Genomic DNA, 26,706 nt, shown 5'->3' on the forward strand with positions numbered 1-26,706 from the left:
GCCATTTTATTTTCAGCATTACAAATGTTGGTATATTTTGATGCGGCTTGTATTTAAGAAAAACCTTTGATCGATTATCAAAATACCGTTACCGAGGAAGAAAGTAATCGACTTTGTATTCGATAAATATAAGATACATCCCCTTTCGATACAAAATCACCCGCAAATTTTGAAAACAATGGTTATGTTCTTTATTTTAAAATGTTTAGACATACACTTTGTTAAGCATACAAGTTACAAAGTCAATTACACAGGCGATATTACAAAAATAACAAACAGCACTAGTCGGTGCTCATCCGGTAAATATAAGTGACAATTTGTAAAGCTCGAGAACTTGCTAGCGGTTAGTCGCTCAAACGATAAAGACTTCTTACTTTGATAATACCATTAACCATGTTAGAGTTGCACATATGGAAAATTCTTTGTATGATTCGGCTAACAAATAACATATCTAAATAAATTGGTACTAAATATATATAGTTATGGTGTGTGTGATACAAAGGATCGGTGGATCCAACAGAGCGCTCGTGTGGTTTGTTGGACTCACATCGGCATCAGCGAATGGCTGACACTGCTTTCGTGGGAGACGGGTCGCTCGATGGTCATGGACGACTGCGGCACCTGACTGTCGGTGCTAATGCCCAGGCTGGCGTAGATCTCCTTCATCACGAAAAGGATCGTATCTTCGGAACCCCTGTGTGGAATAATTGATTAATAAGTCTATATGATAGTTGAAGACCGAGATGATCACTCACCAGTAGCACACATGGCTGCTTAGGGCAAAAATGTACTCGTTGATGAACTCCAGAGGCGCTTCCTGGAGCACATAATCCACTCGCTTCGAATCGTTCAGCTTACCCAGCGGGAAGTCAAGTTCTATGAACTCTGGTTCGGAAGCCGTGGTCGAGTTGGAATCGGTTCGATTTCGCAGTTTGCTGGAAGAGCTGGCCACGGAGAGCTCGTCCTGATCCTCCATTTGCTTTTGCAAAGCCTGTGAAGAGGTCTGAAATAAGGATGTTTTTTTTAACTTTGGTTTGCGATGATTATAAGATGTATGCACCAACCTGACTTGTCTCCTTTTCCAACGACTCTTCGGCTTCCTTCTTCACCTTCGTCACGGTGGCCAGGAAATTGACACTGTCCAGCGTGGTCTTGAACGTGTCCATGAACCTCTGCTTGATGTCCGCTCCCACCCGACTCATCGTCTCCTTTAGCTCCAGATGCATCCGTTTGCGTCCCTTGTGGTGGGGAATCAACACCGGCCGAATGCCATTCATATCCGGATTGACGAGCGCCTCAATCCGATAGGCCACCGGATCGAAGGGATGGAATATGTTGTAGAAACCCGGACACGTGGGCAGGTGGAAGTCGAGGCCGAGCTTATCGATCCCCCGGATCGTCACAAACATTCCAATGGGTGAGCCCAAAGCGAAGAACTTCTTCGGGTGGAATATGAGCTGCGTATATGTGATCACGGGCTGTCCCGTGCCCTCCGGTCCCATGGCGTAGCTGACTTGTTTGGGCAGAAGGTCACTGGTCGGCAGCTGAACCTTCTGGTTGACTTGCTTCTGCGGCAGTTGATCGGGATTCTCCTTGATGGATAAATAACTCGCTTTTAAATATGTATTAGATATAAGCTAAAGATAAACCCACTTTATTCTCCTCCTCGCTTTCCTTGAGCGGCTCCTGATGGCACAGCAGATCGAACAGGATCAGCGAGCCGAGACTGTGTCCGGCCAGCGAGACTCCTCCGTTAAATTCCGGATGCCGCATTCGGTACTTTAGATAGACATCATTGAGGGCATCGGCCACTGTGTTCATGATCTTCTGGCAGTACTTTGGACTGGTGTAGAAGAGCACGTCGAGCAGGGTGTCGTTGGTGAAGTTTCGCAGGCGTGGAATCGACTCCAACGTGATGGACTTGAGCTTTTCATCGATGCCCAGCTCCTCGGAGTGCAGGTGACCGTGCCAGGAGATGGGCAGGACTTCAACGCGACCCACCAGGCCCATGTCCGTGGAGTTCTTATAGTGCGATTGAACCAATTGCTGGGCAATAACCCGGAAGTCATCCACTGTAAAGTCAAGTAAGTAAAAGTAAAGTAAATGTGCCACGTAACTTTCATTTATGAAAACCTACCAACTTCCTCCACCGAACGCATTTTCAAATCACAGGCCGATCCAATGCCATGGACCATGAAGAGCAGGTGATCCACTCGCTGCGATTCGCCCTGTTCGATGGTGAAGTCATCCAGATCCCGTTTCACCACCCGCGGACGCATGGAGCCCTGCGTGCTGGCCCCCCACGTGTCCGCATTCTGTTGCGGCAGGAAGTGCACGATGACTGTGGGTCCGTGGAAGACCACCTGCTCGCCGCCGGCCAGCATGATCTTCTGATGCCACTCGCCAGTCTCCGCGGATCGCTTGTACTCGGCCTCCAGCAGAGCGGCCGTATCCTCGGTGTAGGGCACGTACTTGGAGTCGACGCCCTTGTAGAACCAGGAGCAGCGCCTCACTTCGATGGCCTTTCCCTCCCAGTAGACGGGTGTCTTGGTGCGCTCCTTGATGTTCACATCGTAGCGACCGCCCTCGACGGGAATTACCAGTGTGGAGTCGTCTGGGAATGAGGTCAATCTTGAGCTAATGTCCTCCAACTAGTTTATAGAGGCTTACCCATATTAAGGCCTGTTTCCAACAAGGCTGAATCATAGTGGCTGAATGGTGTCCAGATGAATTTCGTGTCCACACTGCGTTTGTAGAACCAATGGACCACCACTGGTGAGTAGGCCTACAAAGAATGATAATTAAAAACCGTGCGTTATTCCATATTTCATCAACTTACGATGGCCACTGGAGGTGTCGCCACCTGACCCTTATCGCTGCTGGCATTGGCCATCCTGAGTTCTTTGAGGATCTCCTCGGGCAATTCACCCAGGTGCTGCTGTAGTAGATCCTCGCCTGTCTGGCGATCGGTTGGCGTGGGAGCAGGAGCTAGCGTTGAGAACTCAGAGCAAGCCGACGAGGGAGGCTCGACAAGATTGGAGATGGGTGTCTGCGAGCGTTCCTGCAGCTGTCTCACAGCCACTCCGCTGTGCACAATGTCGTACTTGAGTTCACCCGGACCAGCAGGTTGATCCTGCAATGGCGGATTGTTGAAGAAGTTCTGGATGCGCTGATCCTCGTTGGCTTGCTGGATTTGCGACTGCGTCTGGGGCACTTGATCGAAGAAGTTGACCGGATCGCAGTTCAAAGCTGGAGCAACCGGAGCTGGAGCTGGCTCAGGTGCAGCGGATGCCGGTGGAGGGGCACTGGGGCCGCCAAAAAAGCCGGTGAAAGAGTTGACACTTGAATTTGAATACGAATTTTCGATCGAAGTTGGTGCCTGGTCTTGCGCTTGCTGGGATTGGCTCAGCAAATCGAATCCTAAAGGAGCTGGGGCAATTTCTGCGCCAACAGCCTGCGGAGGTGGCTCCTGGGCCAACGGTGGCGGTGCAATTCCTTGCTGAACTGGCAAGTCCGGAAACACACTGCTTGGTGCTGGAGGACTTCCAAAGAAGCTGAAGTCCGCGGATGCAGCTGCCCCGGGTGCCGGGGTAAAGAAGCTTTGCAAGGGCGATGGAGCAAGTGGTGGGTGATTAAGTGCTTCGGCCTCGGTCGGTTGTGCAAAGAATCCAATTGGAGGTGGAACCAGTTCCTGTCCCGTTTCCTGAATCAAAGGTGTAGCTTTAGTTTGCGCAAATGGACTAAAAACTGTTTGGGTTTCGGAGTTGCTCTGGAACAGATGTGTGGTGTTAGCCTCTGGTGTTCCAAGGAAACCAGGCGGAGCATCCACTAACTCAGACGAGGATTGGGTTGTTGATATAGGAGCAAACAATGTAGAGCTCGTTGGTGGAACAGGTGTGGAAATTGAAGAACTTGCAGCTGGAGGCGGAGCAAATAAGGAAGTAGTAGAATCCACTTGAGTGGGGGCAAAAAACGAAGAAACAGTTGAAGTTACAGGATCAGGAGCACTTGAAATTGCTGGTGGCGGAGCAAACAGACCGCTGGGATCGTTGGATCCAGTTGGTGGTGGTGGATATAAGGGTACACTCTGACTTTGTCCCGATAAAGCTGGCACTGGCACGAACAATGGAATCTCTGCTTCCAATGGCGCAGATGGAGCTGGTTCTGGTGGAGCACTCGTTCCCGAGATGGTCGGTGGAGTATTTTCCAAAACAGGTTCGATAACAGCAGGACAAAATAATGGAACTTCTTGGGTCGCGAAGAAGGAACTGCTGGGAGTTGAAGATGGTGGTGCAGTTGAAGAAACAACACTTTGAGTGGTTTCTGCTGGTGGTGCTCCTGTAATCTCTGACTGCTTGGATTCCCCTGTTGATTTTATATTATCCTGTACAATTTGCGGTGTAAAAAGATTTATACCCGTTGTCGCTGGAGGCGGTGGTGCAAAGAATGGGATTCCTTGAATCGATGATGACTCACTTGCAGTTTCCTTTTCAATCAGAGCTTTTGGATTCTCCTTCTTAGTTTCTGTCAACGGTGGAGGATTAAAGAAGTTACTGGCCGAGGGTGTTGGTGCAAACAAGGGAATTCCTTGGTCTGATTTAGGTTCTTGGACCAGTGTTTCCAAAACTTTCGAAGGTTCCTTTTGGATCAAAGCACTTGGTACTTCTTTGTCACTCGATTGTGGGTTGAAAAAGGGAATGGCCGAGGAGGATGTTGGAGGTGCTGCGAAGAGGGGTACACTTGCAATGCCAGCTGATGGATTAGCAACACTTGCTGTTAATGTTGCTGGCGGAGGAGCAATAGATGCTGCTGGCGGATGAGCAATAGATGCTGCTGGCGGAGGAGCAATAGATGCTGCTGGCGGAGGAGCAATAGATGCTGCTGGCGGAGGAGCAATAGATGCTGCTGGCGGAGGAGCAGCACTTGCAATGATAGCTACTGGCGGAGCCGAGAATCCTACACCGATATCAGCTACTTGTTCTGTCGCAGGAACTGCGGGACTGTAAACCGGCGGTGTATAGAATGGCACTGCTTGAATGCTTTGGCTTTCCAGTTGTGTACCTGAATTAAATGGTCCTCCAAATGGATTGAAAATGGCCGATGGCACAGATGCGGTTGGCAATGGAGCAGCGAAGCCAGTGGAAGCAGCAGTTTCCTGTGCCGTCAATGGACTCTTGTAGAGACGAGTGCCCTTTTGCAGGCGATATGATGCCTGACCAGCAGCTGGTGGTGGTGCAGCTGCAACGGGCGGTGCTCCTGGCAAGGGATTCGGTTGAGAAGCTGCTGGGACAGCAGACTGCACTGTTGCGGGAGTGAAGAACGCTCCAACTGCAGATGCTGGAGGAAGATTTGCTGGTGGTAGTCCTGTTGTGGTTGAAGGCGTAACAGCTTCTGGATTGAAGAAACCTCCTACTGCGGATGTGGGAGGAAGATTTGCTGGTAATACTCCTGATGTACTTAAAGGTACTGATGGAACAGCTGGTGGGGCAGCTGGTGGAATGGCTCCTCCAGTGAAAACGGAAGGATCTGTTGGCGGCACTACTCCTGGGGCTATTGATGTCGCTGCAGGAGTAAAGAACCCTCCCAGAACTGGTGGAGGGGCTACCGGTGTGAATGTTCCCTCAGATACTGATGGTGGAGCTCCAGGCGGCGGAACTGGTGGTGCAAAGAAATTTCCAACAGGATTGGGAGCTACCACCTCGCTTGCGGCACTCGGTACGAAATAGTTACCTCCTGACGGCGGAGCTGGAGTAGGACCCCCAAATAAGTTGGTCGATGAAGCTGGTGCTCCTGTCGAAATGTCAAAGTAGCCACCTGTTTGTTGCGGATTGGATTGGGGAACTGGCTCACTGATTAGACCAGTGGCAGATTGCACTAACCCAGAGATGTTCTGCAAAACTCCCGTGGGCACAAGACTGGTCAGTGAGAAAAGTCCTCCGCCGGATTTGCGTTCCTCGACGGGCTGGGGAGCAGGCTGAGCTGATATGTCAAAGGGAGCAAGAGCAGGAGCAAAAGTAGGGTTTGCTGCGGGAGTCGGCTGAAGCTGAGGAGGATAGGGTGGCGTTTGGAACGATTGAGCCGCTTGCGGAGCCTGTGGAAGCTGGGCAGCTTGTCCGGATTGCTCGGAAAATCCGGGAATGGGAGCGTATGTCTTCTTTCTGGCGGTTAACCGATAAGTATTAGGATTTCCCGCTGCCGGCGTTGGTCCAGGAGGAACTCCAATGTTCGGTGCCGGCACCTCAGTGGGTGCGTAAAACTTGGGCGGCTCGGGGGCAACCACTTCATGCGCCGCCGCTGGTGGAGCAGCGTAAAAGGGAGCGGGTACCGAAGCTACTGGCGGTGCGTAGCTAGCCTGCTGAATGTAAGTGGGCTGGATTTCCAATCGGGGCTCCTCCGAGGACTCCCTGCTGCCGCCGGCGTAGATTCGCTTCGAGAAGGTCGAGAACACATTGGAGGCCACTGCGGGCAGGGCGGTGAAGGAGGAGGCCGCCTGGCTCAGCAGTGAATCGTTGCCCGCCTCCTGAGGTGGCTCCAACAGAGGATTGGCGTTCGGATCGCCTGCTCCTCGATATGGACTCGATCCTCCTCCTGCGCCAATTGAATCGTCGCTGCTGGTGTTCAAGTTAATCTCGTCGAGGGCTTCGCTGTCGTCGATGCTCGATGGCTGGCCAACGGTTACCAATGTTTTTGGTTCTGAAAAATGAAAAAGAAAACGAATTTTAGAGTGGATAAAATATATAAGATATTAACACTTAGTTCAAGTATTTTTCGCTTTACTTTTCTTCCATTTTATAGTTATTTTAACCACGGATATATTTAAAAAAAAATACAAATATTTAAATATATATAATTACCATTATATTATTATTATTACTATTTTTACCATTAAATTATGCATATTACAATTTTATAGACACCTTTATTTCTTTATGATATTTGGAGTTCAATAGCCACTCCACTTGTTTATCAGTGAAATATAAACTTATCCAGAGATCTTAAGTCCTGATACATTGTAAAACTTGATCGACTTTAGGTGCTAACTCGAAAGTGATTTAGGTGGGTGGGGCCAGTTCCCCACTCTCATCATCATCTCATTGTGCACAGATAAACAACAAACATAAATCAAAACACAAAAGTAATGGGCTGTAATGAATGCAAATTGAAATCGACCAGCGGACAAACACAATTAAAAACGGAACCGCTTCAAACTGGTTTACGGGTTCGCACTTGGAGCCAGAGGTGGATTAAAACTTGATGATATAGATTAAGAGGTATTCAAAATAAAAAAACAGTCAAATACGCAGAAAAATCAGCTTCATTATAATTAGGCTACGAGCGCCCCACCATTTACCTGCTTTTTATACTCTTTTCATTTGATATGCTCTCTGCAAATTGTTTCCGCCTTCAATTTTAAATGGTTTTAATGGTTCAGCCATTTGATTAACCCATAATAGACAGCAACAACCATGGGGGAGCAGGCAAATAAACAGGTCAGTTAACGTTTTAGAGCGGGCTTAGTCCACACACTCCGAAATCCTCCAAATCGGGTTTTTTTTTCTAATGCATTCGGGGGTGTCATAAAAAGCCAAATCTTGACATTAGCGGCACCAAATGCCATGGCATTTGTTGGAGCTGAACTGCGACGTTAGCGGATGAATGCGAAATGAAAGCAATTGGCCGTAAAACATGGCAAACGTGTCATCTGGCCAGCGAATACGTCAAAGAATTCACCTCGATCTTGAAACGTGATTGGATCCGAAGCGGGTATTTGCTGGCCGAAAGGTTTTCACACCTCGACCTGAGACTATTTTAAGAACTGCATTGTTCACATACTTAAGAGCGAGTTTGGAATTTTCTGCCGCAGCTGCATAACCAGATTTCGCGTAACAGGCCATTGATTTAGAATTATGAATATGCTAAATTATGGGATTTAAAATGCGATCTTTGCATTAACAGATAGAGCTGAACACTTTAATTTCCTTTCTCCCGAGCAATTTCCATTTAGTTGAGTATAATCAACTCTATTAATCAATTTAATGAGTTAGTTACTTAGTTACTTAAAACCATTGTATGCATCCTATTTAATATGTTAATATTTTAACGATAGAATTGAAAAATTATACGTTTTATAAGTGCATATTAAAACCTATGGATTCGTTGGAAATATAGTAAGAGTTCAAATAAATTACAGTTCTATTAACTAATTATCAATAATTTAAATAACATGAGTACAAGGTACTCATAAAGTACAATTTCTGTGTACTTTACGACAGCGATCATTTATGTTTAAAATGTACATTGAGTCATTACTTTGGGCTTTACACTTTTGCTTTTAGCCTAATCTTTAAAACAACTCAAAAGAGTCAAATATTAACTTAGCCTTGAAGGTTAATACAAATATTTTGTTTTTGTAGTAATTCCGATAAGAAAGTGATGAATGAAAAGTGTTATGATGCAACGTTTTAAAGCAAACAACAATTTTCAGATTATAGCTGACTAAATTTTTTAGTTAAACTGATTGAAGCATTTTGATGAGACCTGGAAACTGGCTATTTGATTTATAGGGAAATATCCATTTCTTTAAGTTTAAAAACTTATAACCACCACTAACTTATTGTGATGTATTTTTTGCCACTTTAAAGCACTTGACATTGTCGACTTTGCTAGTTATGAACGCGTCTCGTGAATTTTTGTTGTCACTTTTAGGGTCGTCACTTGTAACGGCTAGGCAAAGATTAGCTATTTCAACTACTTGGGGTGGGGCTTGGAAAATATTATTTAACGACGAAAAATTTCCAGTTTTCAGTACAGAGCTTGAGGTGGTTTTTTTGTTTTAATATTTACAAATGCTCGCAATGACAATGACGCATTACGACAAATGTGTTAAAATAAATATAGACGGTCGCTTCGTCTAACCGCAAAGGTGGAAAAAAGTAGAACAGCATAATTCATTCAAATTGCCCCCCAACAAAAAAAAGGCACACACATAAAAAAATGGAAGAATTTTTTTGTTTTACTTTTGGGCATGACATCATAACCAGATTTCGGGCACTTCAGCGCTCAAAAGAAGAAGCATCTCAAATATCTTCAACTCCAACTCTGGGCTCAGTCCAGTCCGTCTTTCTGTCCCAAGTGCCTGCACATAATGGCACTCAAATAAAACAATTAAGGCCCACATGAGCACGTCAAGCACGATGAATCCATTTGCAGGATACCCAAGCATAATATGTATCCGACAAGGCAACAACAAACAATGCCACTTTGCCCCCAAAGATTGCCATCAATTTGGGAATTTAAACGCTTGGCCAAAGGCTCGTGCAGGTCGCATGCCAAAAACGCGGTCCAAAAATCTCAAACAATACAAAAAAAAAAAAAAAATCAAAAGACGGCCAAAATGTTTGGCATTGAACCCCCAGGCAAAAAAAAACCAAAATCAAAGATACAAAACAGAAAAAGAGACCGAAATTAAATCAAAATAAATCTCAATAAAATGCGTGCTTTTTGGAAATTGCGCGACGCGCCGAAGATGCTGAAGAAGCTGCTCGAGACGACGGCCAGTCTGCGTCTGCCGGCGGCTAAATAATATAAATAAACTGGGCTCGACTGCCGATACTCTATCCCAAGGGTATTCCCATTTAGGCCAGAGCATTGTTAGCCAACCAGTAATTATTGCGCTTAAAAATATTTATCAAATGTATTTGCTAACACAATTCTATGAAAATAAAACCATTTTAATAAACAATTTTTTTTTATTCATCAAGTTCTTAGTCTATAAGCTTCTCATTTAAAAACTTTATGTTTCATGTCCAAAAAGATATTGTCTACTTCTAGAAACTGTTTTGCTAAATCTATCATCCAGTTTTTCGGAAACATTTATAAGTTTCCTGCTTAAGTGTGTGAGTTTATCTAGGGTTCTCTTAAATAAATGAATCATATTTTTCCCCAAATTAGTGTGAGTACGTGTTGGTTCCCTTTTGGCGTGCATTTCTTGGTATTCAATAAATTCAAGGACGTACTGCATTTGTTCTTTTGTAGAAGTAATGGTCTTGGCGCGATCTAGACAGCTTTGAAGAAATTCCACTTGAGAGGCACATTTTTCAGAATATGATGCACGACTGATGGCGTCTTCCAAAGATCTCCTGATATTGTTAAATATATTTAACCATGAATCGTCTGTATCAACATGTTCCAAGAGTTCGCAATTATTTTCCAGTTCCGAGGGAAAGCCACCAACGAGACTCTAGGGTTACATTTTTAAATTAAACCTAATAATTTTAATTTTTTAGAAAAATTCTTACCAATAGAGTTAGCGATATTAGTATGGCACAGAAACGCATATTACAAAGTGTTTAAAAGAACTGAATACCCAAAGTAATATCCTTTTTATTTTATAGGAAGTCCTAAGTGTAGACTTTTGAAAATGTCTCCAAATGTAGGTATAAACTACCTGAATTTGTTCACTTTTTAGTCCTTCATTCAAGGACAAAATAACAAAAGATTTAGGCAACCAGCTTAGGTATCTGTAAGTCCACATGTAAAAGGTTATATTTTACACTTTTCTTTAAAACGTATTTATTAACATGAACATGAGGATTTAAACAGGTAATCAAACTTGTACAACTCATTTTATATAAGGCTGAAAGCGTGTTAAGTATCGCAGCATGGAATTTGAAAACCCAGATAAAATATTTAGAAGTGCAGTCTCATGTGTATGATTTTGTGTCACCAAAGAGTGAAATTCGTTTTGATCGCTAACGCTTTGCCTCAATTCGCGTGCATCTTTTCTCATCTTAGTTATGCTACTTGAATACACAAAAATGTGTGTTCCCTCAGTTTTAACGCAAGGTCCGCTGGAATATTCCTCCGAAGATGCATTAAGAAACTGCATTTTTAGTTCCCAAGGACTTGCTGCATTTAAGGCATTTCCGCGGTCTTGTAAGTCTCGGAGAGAATCCACATACTGCTTACAGGAAGGATAATTTTCAGAATAATCGATTTTTGTCTCCAAAATTGATTTTGCTATATTTCGATTGGTTTCCCACCAAACCTCTTCGTTATCTGGTAATCTGCTTAGGTTTTTGAAGAAATTGCAGAGCGTTTCCGTGTTCGATTCCAAGGAAGTGCATTTGGCCTGACTCTGCGATGAACAGGTAGTGTTTTATTATTTTCCCAATATTTTTAAACCAAATCTCACCAGCAAAGTCATTAAAACAACTACGAGTTGGAAGTGCATTTTGTTATAAATTATAAAGAACTACTTTTCTGTAACGTAAACACGCTGCTTTATAGGATTTACTCTGTTGAGACTGTTTTACTATCGTAAGTTTCTATAAATACCATCAGACAATGGAAACGTCTGGTACATAGAAGTTGATGATTATATTATAAACTAATTTATTTACTTTATACACTAGATTGTGCCTACACTGGTAAAAAAGGAATAGTAAAAATAAATAAGTAATTAATAACTTTAAAATTATATATTTAATATTTTATTTAATATTTAGTTTACACAAAATTATAGGTTCAAGCCTTAACAAAAATCACGTTACCCTTTAAGGGAAGTTTCAGGACCGACAAACAAAAGACTTAGGCAACAAACTCAGGTAGCCGCAGGTTCAGGTGAAAAAAGGTGACGGGACTCGCATATTTTCGAAGGTATTTTTCGGGTTTTTTCCCGGCGGCACATGAGGCACTTCGGAGTATGCTAATTGTGTCAGCCGCCCACTGCCACGCCCACTGACCCGTGACGCATCTGCCACAATCTCGCTGGCTCCGGGTAATTCCGATTGTGGACTTCTATGACTCTATCTTATCGATTGAAGGTGTGGCGTTCCTTTTCAACTTTATCTACCTCCATTTGCAACCAATTGTTCAATATTTAAACAATTTATGAGCCACAAAAGCACACACCACATGCGACTGCGACAAGTACAAAAAGGTCAGTAATTAGTGGAGTTTGTTTTAGTCGGTCGACAGTGGTGCTCCAGTGAAAAACAAGTGCTCCAGTGAACTCCCAGTGCCAGTGAAATAATACCGAAAGGATTAAGGATAACAATGAAGTAAAGGACTAAGTGAAATTAGCAAAATTAACAGTCTAAAAACAACCAAAAACTGACACCGCCTTGCACCTGTTCGTTCTTCGAGAGGCTCGTTTGACTGCCACTGCGAAAACAAGTTGGTAATTTTTGATTAACACTCTTGGGACATGCGTACGTGTTTATATATTCATCATAAAATTAAATCAGCCTCGGCGGCTTCGATATGTGAACAGCAGCGCAGCACAAACCAAATCACAGGCCGGGCAAAGCGGCAAATGGAACGATAATCAAAAAAATCGACACAAAACGATTGCCAAATATTTAATTTGCTTTATTGAAAGGGTTTTTCTTTTGCGTTCGATGCCGGAAAGTTGTTAATTGAAGCAATGCCCGAAAGCAGGAGTAACTGCTAAAGAAGGCGAGCAACAAAATTGATTGCATAATTATTAACGAAAGCACAATAAAAGCGAAAAGTTCGCAAAGTGAAAATTGCGTGAGCTGCATAAATTCTCGTTGCAATAAATTTGATTTTAAAATGTGGGAAACTCCTTGGTTGTCTGTTTCGAATTGTATATACCCTTGCGTCATTTTTTCGTTTATGAGAAAGCAGCTTTACAATTATTTTATGGTTAACGATTAAGAATTTGTTTTCACCAAGTTACACAATGTCTACAAATACTTTAAAACATACAACTCTTACCAAACGAAAACTTCGACCAAATGCCCATGTCACCACAAATTTAGTACCTAATAACCCAACGTAGTGCGGCAATTCAATACCAAATATAGAGTTGGTCATTGGTTTCTGCCTAGCAGCACAGTATTAGGAAGGCACGTAGGTCAAGATGGGCACGATTTTGCATGAAAAATACGCCAAGTCAAGCTCAAGACGCTTAACAATTTGTCTTACAAGCTTAAAAGCCCCAGAATCATTGTGCTTAAGCCTCGTAGTTGTGTTTACACAGTTTTGAACAGCCAAAGGTTCTGAAAGAATAACAAGAACAACTTCTTGTTTAGTGCCACACATTATTCATGGTCAAAATAATGGCATAGTTTCGTTCTATTCTCGGTACGCACAGGTACTACATTTGCCTGGAGTGACAAGCTCACAATGAACGTTTGGCAAAACTAATTTCTTTGGAATTTATAAGGCCCAGGTAAAGAAAATAGTGCTGCTTAACCCTTTCTTACTCACTGAAAGAGAGGGAGGAAGCCTCAACGTTTCCGCATACACTATTTAAATAATGAAATATACACACTGGTCAACTATATATGTACGCGCTTGTATTTATTATGATTTTATTGATGCTATCAGCAGCGACTGACAGTCTGAGTTGTCATATTAAATTCATTTCACGCTCCATTTTAATGCGCCGGCCAGTCGGGTAGTCGAACTTCCTACACAAGTTCAGAGTCGCTCTGTTTTGCCTGAATTTTGACGACTGCCGATACGATTATTTATTCACTTTGCATGCGTCCAAAGAGGTTAATTTTTGCCATAATGATTCCCTCACAAAAAAAAAGGTCAACATGCAAAGAACTTTGTCAGTAAAAAATCGCGAAAGTTTAATAACTTTAAACTTGAAAACATTTTGATTAAGTTTTTTGCTAAAAAAAAATAGGTTTAAGGACACGGTAATTCAGGGGTATTCTTGCGATAAGTCTTGAGTTCAGTTTGGCGACCCATTGAACCCAGATATTCATGGAGTTGATAATTAATTATATATTGAACAAACAAATAAGCCATGGATTTCTATAAAATCTGTGTAAAAATTTTGAAGCAAAGTATAGTAGCATATAGAAAACATATAAGAGCTTTGTGGAAAATTATTGAACAATAAAGTTCCTTGCAGAAAAAGATGGATTATGTTCAGAAATTTTGAGGTCTTTCTAAATATCCTTCAGTAAATGTGATACCCACAAACCTTATGACAAAAATAGCTATTGACGCCTTTCAATCAAAATAAAAAGATGAAAATTCACAATTTCATATAATTAATGTAATGCAACAACTATATAATACTGCCCAACCGATAAGGTTTATATACTACAAATACTGATAAGTCTGCTCTAAGAACTCCTATAAAAGCGGAATAATTCACTCTGAAAATCACATTCAATTGGTAAGAACAGAGAAATGCTAATTCCTCGGACTATTTTTTTCCTGGCATTGCTGGTGAGACATTTTTTTTTTAACAGAAACCCTCTTTCAGAAAGTAATTACTGTTAAAATCGCAGTTACTGGCCAGGAGCGATGTTGCGGAAAGAAATACGGCAGCCATTTGCGAGTTTTTCCAACATGTCCAGGCACTCCAAGATGACCAGTGGGAAGACTCAGTGAATCTGATGAAGAGACTTCTGGGTGAAATGGTCACTGCATTATTGCCCTATCCTGAGTATGGGGAATACAAGGACACCATGCTGGCCTATCTTGAACGCGGAAAGGCTATTGTTCGGTCAAGTTCTATGCAAGAAAAGATAGCATATTTTCGAGGTTTCAATGAGGGTGGTGACCAACCAATGTTGACAGGTTCTCCCGCCAAAAAGGAAGAGCTTACTAGACCCTTAATCAATTTCCGATCAAACATGATAATGAATGTCTACACAGAATTACACAAAAAGTTGATCAAAGCTGCAGACGAATTGGAGCGAGTGGTTAGCTTTTCAGATAACCTTTCTAGAGGGGAACCATTCATACTCCTTGATCATTATCGAAAGGAAGGCATGGGAGTTTTGACTGAAAACATTGCCACTCGTATCCTAGAATTTAAGGAACTTTATCAATGTGTTTAGATAAGAAACTCCGCAAAAGTGTTATTTTTACAGTGTAATGAATGGAATTTATTTGCACCAAATTAGCGAAATTAAATACTACGTTGGTAGGTTTTTGAAAGTTTCTTGTAACATTTTCGCTTTAGATTGAACTGCAGTAAAGGATATTTTTTCAAACTTGTTAGTCGTAAATTAAAATATTTCCCAATAAATACAAACATGATTAATTCGACTTGATTGTTAATGCTGATCATTAGGTAGTTAGATATGATATGTAGTTTACAGGTTCAGAAATACTCCCTCTTATAACTCTAATTGAAATATGAGTAACGAGTATACAAACGAAAGCTAAAACATTATCTTATAGTTAAATATGTTAAATTAAAATGATATGTATTAATTACGTCTTAACAAGATAAGATCTTGACATTTCAGCTGTGATATCAGCATGTTTAGTGTTGAGAATGATAGTGGTACTGGTTGCATAACAGGTTGATGATACTATGGGAACAGCCAACTGAGCGAAGATATTTCCATGGCGCTGCCACCAAACAATCGTGTCATGAACATATCCAATTGTGGCATCAGCTCAGCTGCTCCAGCACGTTGCTTTTGGGTTTATCAGTGGCACGCTCTTCTAGATTCCAACCTGTGGCCATTATAGCCATGGCTATATACCTGCTCCGTCGGCCGAGTAAAGAGAGTCGAACCGAACCGAATCGAATCGAATCGAGTTGAGTTGAGCTGAGTCGAGTTGATCAGAGCAGAGTAGCAATGAGCAATGAGCTGCGAGCTGCTCCGCTGGCCGCAGCTTGTGTTTCTGCTTTCAGTTTCATTTGAGACGTTGACGCGATCGCCAGCAAAAACAGCAGCAGCTGCCAAAATCGTAGCCACAAACAGCAACTACAAGTCGCGCATGAGAAATATATATTTAAACGGGTTAATCCAATACACAGCCGAAAATCGAACGCTCTTAATTTTATACATTTTTTTTGTTTCGGTCGCTTGCAGTTTGCCGAGCGTAAATTTTTAGCTGCAAGTGAATTTCTGTGTGGTGGAGTTTTCTTGTTGTTGTCGTCGTCGCAATTTGCATAATCTGCAAAGTTAATAAACAATGCAAAGAAGTGGGCAAAACTCATAAATAAAGTGCACCGCTTAAAGTGTAATTAAAATTCATTGAGATTTTTTCGTGCACAAGCAGCAAGGAGAAAACAAGTTTGTTGCCTAAGTTATTTGTTTTGAATTTCAAAAATTTACAAAACATTTAATAATAAGTATTAAAGAAAAAAGCTGGAAAGTTGATTTGAGCCCAGGCCACGTCGACAAGGAGTTCCATAAAAGGCAAGTGAAAGAATAAATTATAGCAGCGATAACCAAACGTAGGTAATAAAAAGTACAAAATCGGAACGAAAACTATAATTAGATAGAGATCAAATAACAAAAGCGAGCCGGAACCAATCAAGTTCAGCAAAGAATAAAATGTGAATCAATTTATTGCATAAATCAAAGATCACACCAACATTTTGTTCTACCAACTGAATGCTATTAGTTTTATGGTTTTTACTTGTTGTTCCTAACCCTTCAAAAGGCCGTTAAAATCAACAAAACAAATCAATTGGTTTTTCAATGTCAAGAAAATCAACAATAAATGCGCGTGGGTTCTCTAAAGGGTCTGCCCCCCGATTCCCCGATTCCCCGTTCCACAAGTGTTCATCGCTGATGATCATCAAATAAAGCTGCCACAATTAGAGTGCATTTCAAGTCGATTCCGCTGACACGAAGGGGCTAGTCAGAACGAAAAGGGGGGCGGAAAGGGGGGAGGGGCTGCCAAGCAAACGCAATTTGAATTTATAATTTTCGCAATTATTTTTCATTAATTTGTTGGGTCCATAAAAACGGCAGAGTATCGTCCGAGTGATATAAAAATCATAGCGAAAATAAATGCTTACGCGTCTGTTAATCACATCTCGGCGACTCCACGTAATTGCAAAAGCAACAAAAAAGCGAAAAGAAATATGTAAATAAATAAAAACGGACAACGTGCTCGACTCTCTAATTTGTTTATAGAACCTTTTTGTTAACGCTGTGTATTTTTTTATGAGCCCCAGCGAATCAGCTGCTGACGGCTATTGTCACTGATTAATGAACTGCCTCGGCGGGATTTGTTTTTCGGTTTTTTATCTAAGCACCTTTCCTTGATTATAAAACAAATTGCCTATAAATAATGAATACCCGCATTGTAGTAGACCTTAAGGTCTAATCTAATCGTGTCAGAGCTTTAATCAACTGGGATTAAAAATTCTTTTGGTTTAAATTTAAATACATAGTATTGTAAATTGTTCATTTAGCACTAATCAATCAATTTTGTAGTCCAAATTAGCCAGTGAATCGTTCAAAATGGTATTTATAGACAAAAAAAAGTTCCCCTCTTAGAGAATAAAGTTTTCGCAGTTTTTTTAATCATTTTTTCATTTGTTCTTTGGTAAAATGTATTTCCTAGCGAAAAACTTTCTTTCCTCCGAAAAACTTTCAGTTTTTTACATCGAACTTGTTAGACTCTCTGGGTTCGAAGTAATCTTCACCAGAACTACGTGACCTGCAGAGGCTAAGAATCTTAAAAATAAACGCTGCACAGCATTCACCTGAAGATGACTTGTGAATGGGAATTGTGCAATGGTTTTTAACATTTAAGCCGATAAAAACAAAAGATGGAAACGACAGACGAACGTGTCTTTTACGTGTAAATCATGGCTAAGCTTTGTATAAATAAAAGAGAAAATACGAATGTGTAGACCTTAAGAGAGGCCTAAGCTCTGGCCATTAAATTGCATGATTCCCCTCTGACCGCCAACCGAGTGACCTTGCAACGCACAAAAATGTACAAATCAATTTGAAGCTGATTCAGGCAGCCTGCCAAACGAGAAAAACGAACGCAGAATATTTTAACTTAATTTATTTCCATTTTACGCATCAATGCGATATATTTTGGATTTTAACTTGATTATATATTTCATTTTGTTTTACTTGTTTCTTGTTTTTTATTTTGCGGCTTTGCATATGGTTAATTAATGGCAGCTGCTCGTTTCGAAGGGGGTAAAACGCCCCTCCTCAGAGCTCTCTTCACGCTGCAAATCACGAGGCGAGAGCCAAGAAATCAATCACTCAAATTGATTTGTGGGTAATTTGTTATTCAAACAACTCCAACACAAAAACGCCTGCAAAAATGCAACAATAAGTTTAAATACACAAACGATGAATGCAAAGGAAAATGGCATATCGTAAAAACGTTTGCATGGCGAATTAACCAATGTGTTAATTACATTTGCTTAATTAAATTTTATAAATTGAGCAAATTGAAGCCACAAAGCTAGCGTGTTCCCTGCGGCTTTAATCAAGTTTAAACATTTATTTTTATTCATAAATGAATTCACATGTATGAGCTTTACACATCCACGAGAAGTCGTTTTTTATGGCAAATTTGTTTTATTGTCAACGTCGTCTTCGTTTTCTGTGTTTCTATTTCCCTCACCTGCAGCAGGTTTAAGAAAACCTTGACCATATCTTTGTATATATATTTTAAATACCCTACCCGGTTTTTTCCAACGAGCTGCTTGGACTGTTAGTTGAATTTTGGCCACACTTTTCATAACATACAAGTGTTTTACTTTTATCTATGCCTGTTTTCATTTAATAATTTGGAGTTTCGTGCAATAAGGCCTGTTTTTATAATTTAGCATGCTCATAAACATGCATTTTGAAACTTAAAAAAATCTCTCAATAGTTTTATTTAACGAAGCTACATTGTATGTATTCCTTATTTAATAAAGTTTAGCCACTAACAAAGTGTTATCAAACAAGTTTAAATTCGTTTTTCAACAAGGTAAACAGCAGATTAGATCAAGTCACTTTTAATATAATTATCGAATTATTATTTAATTTATTTCCTGAAAGTTCTAGTTTCGTTTTGATATTTATAGAAAGACCTTTCTTACAGCTTATATTTAATTATAATTGGCTAGGAAATGCAAATAAAAAAAATAATAGAACATTTTGTTGGAAATAAAAAAAATATATCTATTTTCTTATTTTATTCAATAAGTTCAAAAACTTTCAAACTAACAAATATGCAAAATTTCAGAGAGAAACAGAAATTCAGTCGAAATTTTGCTCTGTCAATTTTCTATAAATGTTCAATTTGTCAGAGATAATTATTTAAAATGATTTTAATAACAAACAAAATGATAATCGCAACGAGCAGTCATAACATTTCACTTTTTCACATTGCGAAAGTGTTAAAAAGCAGACAGAAAACCTATAGAAAAACTAAAAATAACAGTTCAACAAAAGTGAACTCGAAATAATTGCGTCAATTAAGTAAGCGAAAGAAGTCAGCCAATCAATCAATCATTGAACCCGCAAAAGCTTTCCAAAAATTGTATATTGACATGTGCCTCGGTTGCTTTTTTTCCGCAGACTTTGATGGTGACAAGTGAGGATTGGCTAGTGGCATAAATATCGAACGAAATGATTTTGAGAACGCAGCTCTGGCTGGGAGTGCTCCTGGTGGCACTGCTCCTGAGTCCCACAATTTCTGGCCTGGATGAGGATTACGGCGGGGAAATGGTTGGCTCAGCTTTGGGAGGCAATGATGAGATCTACGACCCGGCTCAACTGGACGCCGAGGTGGAAGCGGAGATGCAACAGCATCGCAATAGTTTGGAGGAGGATCAAACCGAAAGTCCACACACCATAGAGCTGGAAATGAGCACCATGAGGCCCATGGAGGGTAGGATGAACACCATGGCTCCCTACTCCGAGGAGAACACAGATGCCGAGCTGATGGAGGATGCTCCAACGCAGGAGCGGGTAACGAAGGTGGACAAACCTTCTAGGGACTACTATTACGAAGACGCGGCCGAGGATGCGATGGTGGCCAGCACCACAGCAAGGGTGGTCACCACCATGATCCCCGAATATGTGCGTCAGGCCAAGGCAGAGAGATATCCACAGCGAGATCAAGAGCACAATGCGTCCGACGAGGAAGAGGCCACCAAATCGGTGGATGAAGAGCAAGTTGAGCAACATGAACCCATTCCCCAGGCACAAATCCAGCAACTGCCCAGTCAGGACAAGCCCAATTCGTTCAAGTACTCCGCCGAGGAGGATTACTACGATGAGCCGGCGGAAGTAAAGTCAAATCCCACTACAACCACCACACCTTTGCCAATTCTGAGGGCTCGTTTTGGTGGTTTCCCCTGGGCCACCACTCAGGCACCCCACAATCCTCCTTCTGCCAGTCCTACAACCTCAACTTCAACGACCACCACGACCACAACAACGACAACCACATCAACAACGACGCCCAGTCCCAGGAAACAACCCAAACACATCCAAGTGAGCGGTGGCTCAAAGCCGGAATTATTGCCGGCGGATCAGCTGCGCAACTACATCAAGGATGTATACATTCGCATGCCCTTGGCCGTGATTGTGGATCCTTCTTCCGCATCCCTGGAGCAGGCCAAACGACTTTACATCGATGCTTTGCAGGACAAGAACATCGACATCAAGATTGTCTTGGTTACGCTTAATGGAGCAGGTGAGTCAACATAACTGTTAGTCCCAAAATGTTATTATATATTCCTATATTTCCTAAATTTTACATTCTTGTAACTAATTTAATAAACTGTAAAGTAGTCATTATTAATACAAGAAACTAGTTTTAATTTTTAATTTAAAACTCTAAACCAGAAATTTTTTTGTATTATTCATATATTAAATTAAAAACATTTAAAGTTCAATATTAATATGTATGTATCTACTCGTTATAAACCAAATAGCTTTAAAGTTCTAAATATGAATATTAATAAAGTATACTAATTTGATTTAAATATGTCTTAGTCTTTTGCAATCAAATACCACGCCTGAACTTTAACTAATGGAATTTTCCTATTCAGGGGCCCCCTCTGCCTTCAGTTTCAACAATACCCGGGAGTTTATTGCCGGGTTGAATAGCACCAAGGAGCACGAGGGCGGCAACTCGTTTGTGGGCGTGCTCCATGCCGCCGAGCTGGTTCCCTACGACAGTGCCGTTTTCATATCGACGGCAGCGATTCCACCGCACACGGAACTGGTCCAGGATGCGGCCATCACACTGCTCAAGAAGAGGATCAGGGTGAGTTTATCTAACGAATTCCTAGAGATATACCTTTAGTAGCTTGACCAATCTCAAAATCCCCTAAAAAAAACCCTCGATATTTTCAGCTGTTCCTTCTTTGGTACGGTGAGCGATCGGGCAGCGAGAATGAAACGGAAGACGCAGTGGGCGGAATCCTGGGCGAGGTGGCCATACGATCCGGTGGCGAGATCATCCACATTGTGAGCACCGAACATGGACAGCACATAGCTGGCAATACGGTGAGATATGAGCGCGATGATAGCGCTGGCAAACCCGACCCGCAATCGGGGTAATTAAAGTGTGCGGGCCAGAGCCAGATTCGGCGGGGAAGGCCTAAGTGTTGAGAAACTGAAAGTGGCAACCAGATCCAGCCGAGTGTTGCCCAAGCAGCCAACTGAGACGGAGCCACTTGGATTACCTCCAACGCCAGTGGCCAGGCGGCAACGGAGGCAGGTGGTGCTCAACTTGTTGTCGATGATGGTGCATCTTTTGTTGCTGTGCGGCCACTGCAAAACTAGGTTATGGAAAGAAAAGTGAAGGGCAAATCTGTTGATAGAAAGGAAGCCTAGACAAAAATGCCGAAACTTAGCCCACACAGCGAAAATGGCAAATCAAGTATTTTGTACTCGAGTTCTTCAATGCGGAACCAGAAATTAGCATATTGTGAATTTCCTGAATTCGAGGTTTTGGAAAGCTTAAAAGCAAGAGTATTTTGTATATATTTTGTATTGTTAAATGCGCAATTAATTAATTAAACATCTTTTTTACGAGCCTTTAATTTTGAATTAGTGGACATCTTGGAAAACAGTTTTTTAATGTTTCTCTGTTTTTTCAGCTCACTTTGGTGGCGGACGCGTATCAGGGCGTCCAAGAGTTGGATCTGCCGGTGGACACGACGTTGTCCAGTCTCCATGTGCGCATCGATGCGAATATGAGACGGGCCACGATGGAGACGCCGAATGGTGGTTAGTCTTTCTCGAAAACCGAGTTACCAAGCACCGACTTCAATTGCTCTATCGCACTTACTAACGCAGGGTTGTATTTTAGTGTTTAGCGACTTAAATGTGTAGGAGTCTGTGCCAAGCCTACCTAGATCCTAAGTCTAATCCTCTTGATAATGGCACAAGCTTTCAATAACTTCCCAGAAAGAACGACAACTGTACTACTGTGTAATTTATGTCCTTAGCTCGTAAGATCCTTGACTAACCCCTGAAGACCTGCTACTCTCTAATCCCAATTCAGCTATGCTGATTCTTGTAAATAGCCGAAGTCCCAACGCTTTCCTTAACCAAAACGCTAGTGTAATAATAATGCTCAACAAAACAACACTAAACACTTAATTGTAGTACAAAGGAATTTTCAATATGTATGTTTACTGTTTTACAGAATTAAAGTAATCAATGTTTTAGCTTTTAAGGGTACACAAATAAAACGAAAATGATGAAAAGTAAACTGGTCTAACACTTAAAACACACAAAAGATAACGATTTTAAATGACTGTGTTATAAGCTTATCAGAAATTCTTTAAGAATACTTTTATATAAATAATTGTGGCACTGCTTTAATTTTAAAAATCGATTCTTTTGTGTGTGAAGCTATAAAATTATGCATTTTCTGACTTCACCTAAACACTTTCTCAGCACTTTGTGTTCTAGTCCCTTTGTGTTTCGTCCTGAGTGGTGAGTATAAATAAGTGTTTGTGATCCAATTTAATCGTAGAGCACTTTCAACTGTCCGGCACAAAATGTTATTGTTGACTAACTTAAAGCGTAGAATGGTTATGAGAATGGATCAAATATAACAAGCGTTCTCCCTAGATTAATCATACGCCACGTCGAACGGCCAGACAAAGTCCATTATTGTATATATATATAGGCACTGAAGTGGAGATTGCACGGGGTCAGACAAAAAATAATTATGACTCAAAAATGATGGAACAAAACGTTTCGAGTCAAAACAGCGACTTATCGGACAAGCTAAAAAAAAAAACAAGCGAAAGTATTGTAATCTTTTAATAACTTTTGGAACAGCCGATTATAAACAAAGTTATCTCCCGGAAGTTACCAATACAAACGCATTACTATACATGTACACCCTGAAGAAATCAATTTTTCGGGGCGGTTTTTTCATTGCCTGCCTCAACTCCAAACTGATTGTGACCTTTCCAGCAAGATATTTAAATTTAAAACTCCATAAAAATCACACACACAAACATATTTGTTAGTTATTTGGCAATAATATTTGCAAACTCAAGATTGACAAATTTATAGGGGTATGGAAACCAGGATGGGCATTTTAATGGCATATTATGCCCCTTTGAGTCTTGATTCTGTAATAACTATTTAACTAGTTTTTATAAATGTGTTTTTTTCTGCAAATCACACACTGACATACATACATACATACGTTTTTTAACAACAAAATTAGACAATCCGCCTCACTGTCAAGGGCAAGTTCACAAACTGCCCAGTTTTCATTGGTTTTATACACTTTAGAGCTATGTCGTCAACGTTGACTTAGACCGGCTTTTAAAGTGCCTCTTGGCCAACAATTCGGCGGCGTTTAATCGTTCGTAATTCGCTGGTTTCACAAGGAAAAACAATTGTTTTTGTCGCGATTTTTTGTAGACGTGTTTTCTTTCACAACAACTACGGCGCAGCTGCCAGGCCAGGGTTGCCAAGGTCTCGTATTTGCCGCCCGACTAACGCTAAATTAGTTTATTTTGTGTTTGTTAATTAATAATTATCATTGTGGTTTTAAAAATGTCTTTTGGTGCTCAGCAAATTAAATGTTTATTGCACAATTTCAATGATTTAATTAATAGTGAAACCAATTGTGAATGTGTGGCAACGCCAGGCAAACACCTGTAACAGCTGTCCGCGTTGCGTGGTGAATGGCAAACAGCTGTTCGATTTTTGTTTATTTTTGTGTTTACTTTTTTTTTAGAGATAAATTTGAGGAAACTGGCCAAATTTGTCGGAGTTAATGCCACTGAGACTTCGAAACCCCAAGAACTGGATGCCTACGTACCACTTAACAAGCTGCGACGCGCGGCAATCTTCAAATTGAAGCTACAGCCCGAGTTAAATGAGAAATACAATGTTTTCGTGCGCGCCGAGAGAAAAGCGGATGTGTTTTTGGGTGAGTTTTGTAGAAATTGAGAAACAAACAACCTGGCGGTATTGATTGCCGCACCGAACTGAGCCTCCGTTAGCTAATGAATTGCTTTTGCGGCTCTGTTTCGAGTGATAAGATCCCCGGGATCTGTTCGGTTTGCCCCAATGAATATGAATCTCAACTGATAACCGTGCTTCAACCTTGGACGAGAACGTCAGCGTTGACGCCATCATCGCTACATTTCCATATAATGACAAAAACACGTGTGCGCAGCTGACTCCCGTTTGTTATTCCTCATTTCCCCACAGGCGACATTATCAAACGCATCGATAGCTACTACAAAAGCGGACAAACAAAGGCCAAGTCGGCCAAAATCCAGTTTCCCAACAAAGAAAAGGACACCGAGAAGCTGGAGGACGATGTGGACTCGCCGAAGAACGAAATTGAAACCTTTTCGGAAAAGGAAATCCAAAGAACTCCGAATCTGAATCAAACCCTATTGGCTGCCACCACCGGACAGCCAAGGAGCACCCTAAATGCCATGCTTCTCCAGCGATGTGGCACCAAAATTGAACTGGGAACACAATCCCAGCTTCTGGTGACTGCTGGTCAGACAGCCTCGCTGTTTTTCGAGGTCACCAACATGAAATCGGAGGCGGTTTACTCCACCATTCAGGTCACCGACGAGCGGCGCTTCCTGGTGCAGCTGAATCCCACCAGGTTAGTTTACTTAAAACCAAACTCAGCCTTATATTTATGTGTTTTATCCTTTTTAGATTGAATCTGCGCGCTCTGGAGACGGCTACAGTGCGTCTGACCGTATTGGTGCCCACGGGCACAGCTCAAGGTACCACAGATCGGATTACCTTCACCAACTATGGTCGCGAAACATCCACCCTGGCCGTTAATCTGAAAGTGGTGACCAGCATAGATGCTCAGGTTTGTCAGAGATCAGATTTTAAAAATAAAATGTTATTAACCCATTACCTTATCATACTTTTCAGGACTCTACTGGCCCTACATTGTCCTGGGAGTTTGGTAGTCGCTGTGATTACCTAACGCCCGAATCCCTTAATTGTGGTGAGCGCTTTTGGACGCTGGACGTCACCGCTCAGGATTGGCAGTCGGGCATGTTGCGTTTGCAGGCCACGCCGCCCGAGGGTCTTTTCTACAGGAACTACTTCACCGCTGGGAGCACGGAGCCGCTGAAGGCCACCTACATGGCTTCTTGCTGCGAGCCAAAGGTTACGCTTGTTGCTTTCGATGCGGCAGGAAATCAGAGGAGCCTCACCATCGATGTAAGGGATGTGTATTTGAACGAGGCCGCCATTGCAGCCATATGTCTGGGAGTTATTCTACTTATTCTGCTGATCGCTGCCCTCATCTGGAGCATTGTGTGGTGCTGCCGGCGAAGGAAAACAACGCTAGAGCTGCCCACATATAGATCCCACTCCACCAGGAGCATGGAGTAGATTGTTGTTATGTTATATTGTGCCAAACGCAAATGCAATTCGAAGATGACTTGAAGAAGTCTAATAAAAATGCCATGGAAGACCATATTAGGAGTTTCGTCTTTAATGGACTTAAATTTAAATTTAGCTATCAGCTGAGATAAACCAGGAATAATATACTTTATGATCATTGCACTCGTTCGATGGCAAAGAAAGCTTACTTTCAATATTTGATAGAAGAGTCATAATCTATTTATAGGAAAGTTCTTTCTAAGAACTTTACTAGATAAAGAGTTGCTAGAGCAACAAGCTACATTTAAATTCAGTGCTAAAACAGTTGTATATTTAGGGAAACTTTTATTTCCAAGTTCTTAAATGCTAGTTTTTTTTTTATGATAAACGAACTTGGTAGAAATCAAAACAAGTGCTGACCTGTCTTATTATTTCTATAGATTTTTCTAAGCAATTCAAGTTTCTTTATTTTTGCTGATGTGGGACATAGTGAACCAAAAGGGGTAGAAGGTCAAGTGCCTGTCTTATCAGCTTATCACTGGCGCACCCGAGCAACAGGTGACCCCCACCCCGCGTTGGATTCCCGAGCGAACCGTGACCCACTTACCGCGGTTCAAGATGCCAGCGATGAGGGCGGGCGCCGGTGCCGGGGTCGTGGCATGGACCACGGGCGGGGCGGCGGGCAGCAGTTGCGGCTTGTTGGGAAAGTCGTCGAAACTGAGCCCGGTAACGGAGGCGCTCAAAAGTGGATTTTTAACGACACGCGTCGGGTTTGCATTGTTGTTTATGCGAGCGGACACGTCACCTTTCGATCTTTCCGACATGTTAGCGTCCGATTTGGGACTTTAAACTGTGTTTTTTCAATGCGTTCGAGTGCTGAAAGTACTCAGCTAGCTTATAAACCTTTTTTCTCAAAGGATTTTTACACCCACGACTGTTTTTAAGCGGAAAACCCGAGAAAACTTCCAGGCAGGCAACTAGCTGCTTCTTCCCGCGCTTGACATTCACCACGAAGAGCTTTCGACCAGGGCTGCAATGGCTGCACAAAGTTATGGTACTTTTTCGACGTATTTATTCTAAGAATTTTGCCATTGTGGCTTGTCTGTTGTTTTGGTGAAGAAAAAAATAAATCAATTTA

The 26,706-nt window shown here is 41.8% G+C and overlaps 5 protein-coding genes across 9 annotated transcripts; 2 read left to right on the forward strand and 3 right to left on the reverse strand.

The window, feature by feature from the left end:
• Window positions 1–167: 167 nt before the first annotated feature.
• On the reverse strand, window positions 168–26,580 carry LOC108149373 (nascent polypeptide-associated complex subunit alpha, muscle-specific form). 2 transcript variants are annotated; one of them, XM_017276881.2, is made up of 8 exons: window positions 26,176–26,580; window positions 2,840–6,693; window positions 2,671–2,785; window positions 2,138–2,614; window positions 1,654–2,072; window positions 1,065–1,589; window positions 756–1,003; window positions 168–694 (listed from the first exon to the last, which is right to left on the reverse strand). In XM_017276881.2, exons 1-8 carry the CDS (start codon window positions 26,390–26,392, stop codon window positions 544–546), a joined length of 6,006 nt encoding a protein of 2,001 aa, XP_017132370.1. In that variant the 5' UTR covers window positions 26,393–26,580; the 3' UTR covers window positions 168–543. The 2 variants fall into 2 exon arrangements, with proteins under 2 accessions (XP_017132370.1, XP_017132369.1); XM_017276880.2 differs by having other exon boundaries at window positions 1,065–1,592.
• Window positions 9,779–23,380, reverse strand: LOC108149377. The gene is made up of 3 exons (XM_041710502.1): window positions 22,613–23,380; window positions 10,299–10,520; window positions 9,779–10,240 (listed from the first exon to the last, which is right to left on the reverse strand). The coding sequence occupies exons 2-3, from the start codon at window positions 10,335–10,337 to the stop codon at window positions 9,794–9,796; spliced, it is 486 nt and encodes a 161-aa protein (XP_041566436.1). The 5' UTR covers window positions 10,338–10,520; window positions 22,613–23,380; the 3' UTR covers window positions 9,779–9,793.
• LOC108149376 lies at window positions 10,533–11,414 on the reverse strand. The gene is made up of 2 exons (XM_017276888.2): window positions 11,195–11,414; window positions 10,533–11,137 (listed from the first exon to the last, which is right to left on the reverse strand). Exons 1-2 carry the CDS (start codon window positions 11,231–11,233, stop codon window positions 10,622–10,624), a joined length of 555 nt encoding a protein of 184 aa, XP_017132377.1. The 5' UTR covers window positions 11,234–11,414; the 3' UTR covers window positions 10,533–10,621.
• Window positions 11,975–25,662, forward strand: LOC108149374. Of its 4 annotated transcripts, none has more exons than XM_017276884.2 (9): window positions 11,975–12,181; window positions 19,287–20,409; window positions 20,768–20,985; window positions 21,075–21,227; window positions 21,824–21,953; window positions 23,935–24,129; window positions 24,414–24,825; window positions 24,882–25,044; window positions 25,110–25,662. In XM_017276884.2, exons 2-9 carry the CDS (start codon window positions 19,338–19,340, stop codon window positions 25,575–25,577), a joined length of 2,811 nt encoding a protein of 936 aa, XP_017132373.1. In that variant the 5' UTR covers window positions 11,975–12,181; window positions 19,287–19,337; the 3' UTR covers window positions 25,578–25,662. The 4 variants fall into 4 exon arrangements, with proteins under 4 accessions (XP_017132373.1, XP_017132372.1, XP_017132374.1 ...); XM_017276883.2 differs by having other exon boundaries at window positions 11,975–12,177; XM_017276885.2 differs by having other exon boundaries at window positions 12,045–12,062.
• On the forward strand, window positions 14,135–15,133 carry LOC108149375. The gene is made up of 2 exons (XM_017276887.2): window positions 14,135–14,217; window positions 14,280–15,133. The coding sequence occupies exons 1-2, from the start codon at window positions 14,179–14,181 to the stop codon at window positions 14,832–14,834; spliced, it is 594 nt and encodes a 197-aa protein (XP_017132376.1). The 5' UTR covers window positions 14,135–14,178; the 3' UTR covers window positions 14,835–15,133.
• Window positions 26,581–26,706: the final 126 nt, after the last annotated feature.

This window comes from Drosophila elegans, unplaced genomic scaffold (assembly GCF_018152505.1).
Source record: "Drosophila elegans isolate 14027-0461.03 unplaced genomic scaffold, ASM1815250v1 contig_814, whole genome shotgun sequence".
Classification (NCBI taxonomy): Eukaryota; Metazoa; Arthropoda; class Insecta; order Diptera; family Drosophilidae; genus Drosophila; species Drosophila elegans.

What these genes read in the sequence shown, in the direction of transcription:
- LOC108149377 (XM_041710502.1), bottom strand. Translation starts at nt 10,337, where the DNA reads ATGCGTTTCTGTGCCATACTAATATCGCTAACTCTATTG. An exon ending in TAATATCGCTAACTCTATTG is followed by an intron (nt 10,241 to 10,298) that starts GTAAGAATTTTT and finishes ATGTAACCCTAG; the next exon opens with AGTCTCGTTGGTGGCTTTCC.
- LOC108149376 (XM_017276888.2), bottom strand. Translation starts at nt 11,233, where the DNA reads ATGCACTTCCAACTCGTAGTTGTTTTAATGACTTTGCTG. An exon ending in TTGTTTTAATGACTTTGCTG is followed by an intron (nt 11,138 to 11,194) that starts GTGAGATTTGGT and finishes TGTTCATCGCAG; the next exon opens with AGTCAGGCCAAATGCACTTC.
- LOC108149375 (XM_017276887.2), top strand. Translation starts at nt 14,179, where the DNA reads ATGCTAATTCCTCGGACTATTTTTTTCCTGGCATTGCTG. An exon ending in TTTTTTTCCTGGCATTGCTG is followed by an intron (nt 14,218 to 14,279) that starts GTGAGACATTTT and finishes TTAAAATCGCAG; the next exon opens with TTACTGGCCAGGAGCGATGT.
- LOC108149374 (XM_017276884.2), top strand. Translation starts at nt 19,338, where the DNA reads ATGATTTTGAGAACGCAGCTCTGGCTGGGAGTGCTCCTGGTGGCACTG. An exon ending in GATGGAGACGCCGAATGGTG is followed by an intron (nt 21,954 to 23,934) that starts GTTAGTCTTTCT and finishes CTTTTTTTTTAG; the next exon opens with AGATAAATTTGAGGAAACTG. An exon ending in AAAAGCGGATGTGTTTTTGG is followed by an intron (nt 24,130 to 24,413) that starts GTGAGTTTTGTA and finishes ATTTCCCCACAG; the next exon opens with GCGACATTATCAAACGCATC.
- LOC108149373 (XM_017276880.2), bottom strand. Translation starts at nt 26,392, where the DNA reads ATGTCGGAAAGATCGAAAGGTGACGTGTCCGCTCGCATAAACAACAAT. An exon ending in GGAAACAGGCCTTAATATGG is followed by an intron (nt 2,615 to 2,670) that starts GTAAGCCTCTAT and finishes CCTCATTCCCAG; the next exon opens with ACGACTCCACACTGGTAATT. An exon ending in AAAGCGAGGAGGAGAATAAA is followed by an intron (nt 1,593 to 1,653) that starts GTGGGTTTATCT and finishes TTATCCATCAAG; the next exon opens with GAGAATCCCGATCAACTGCC.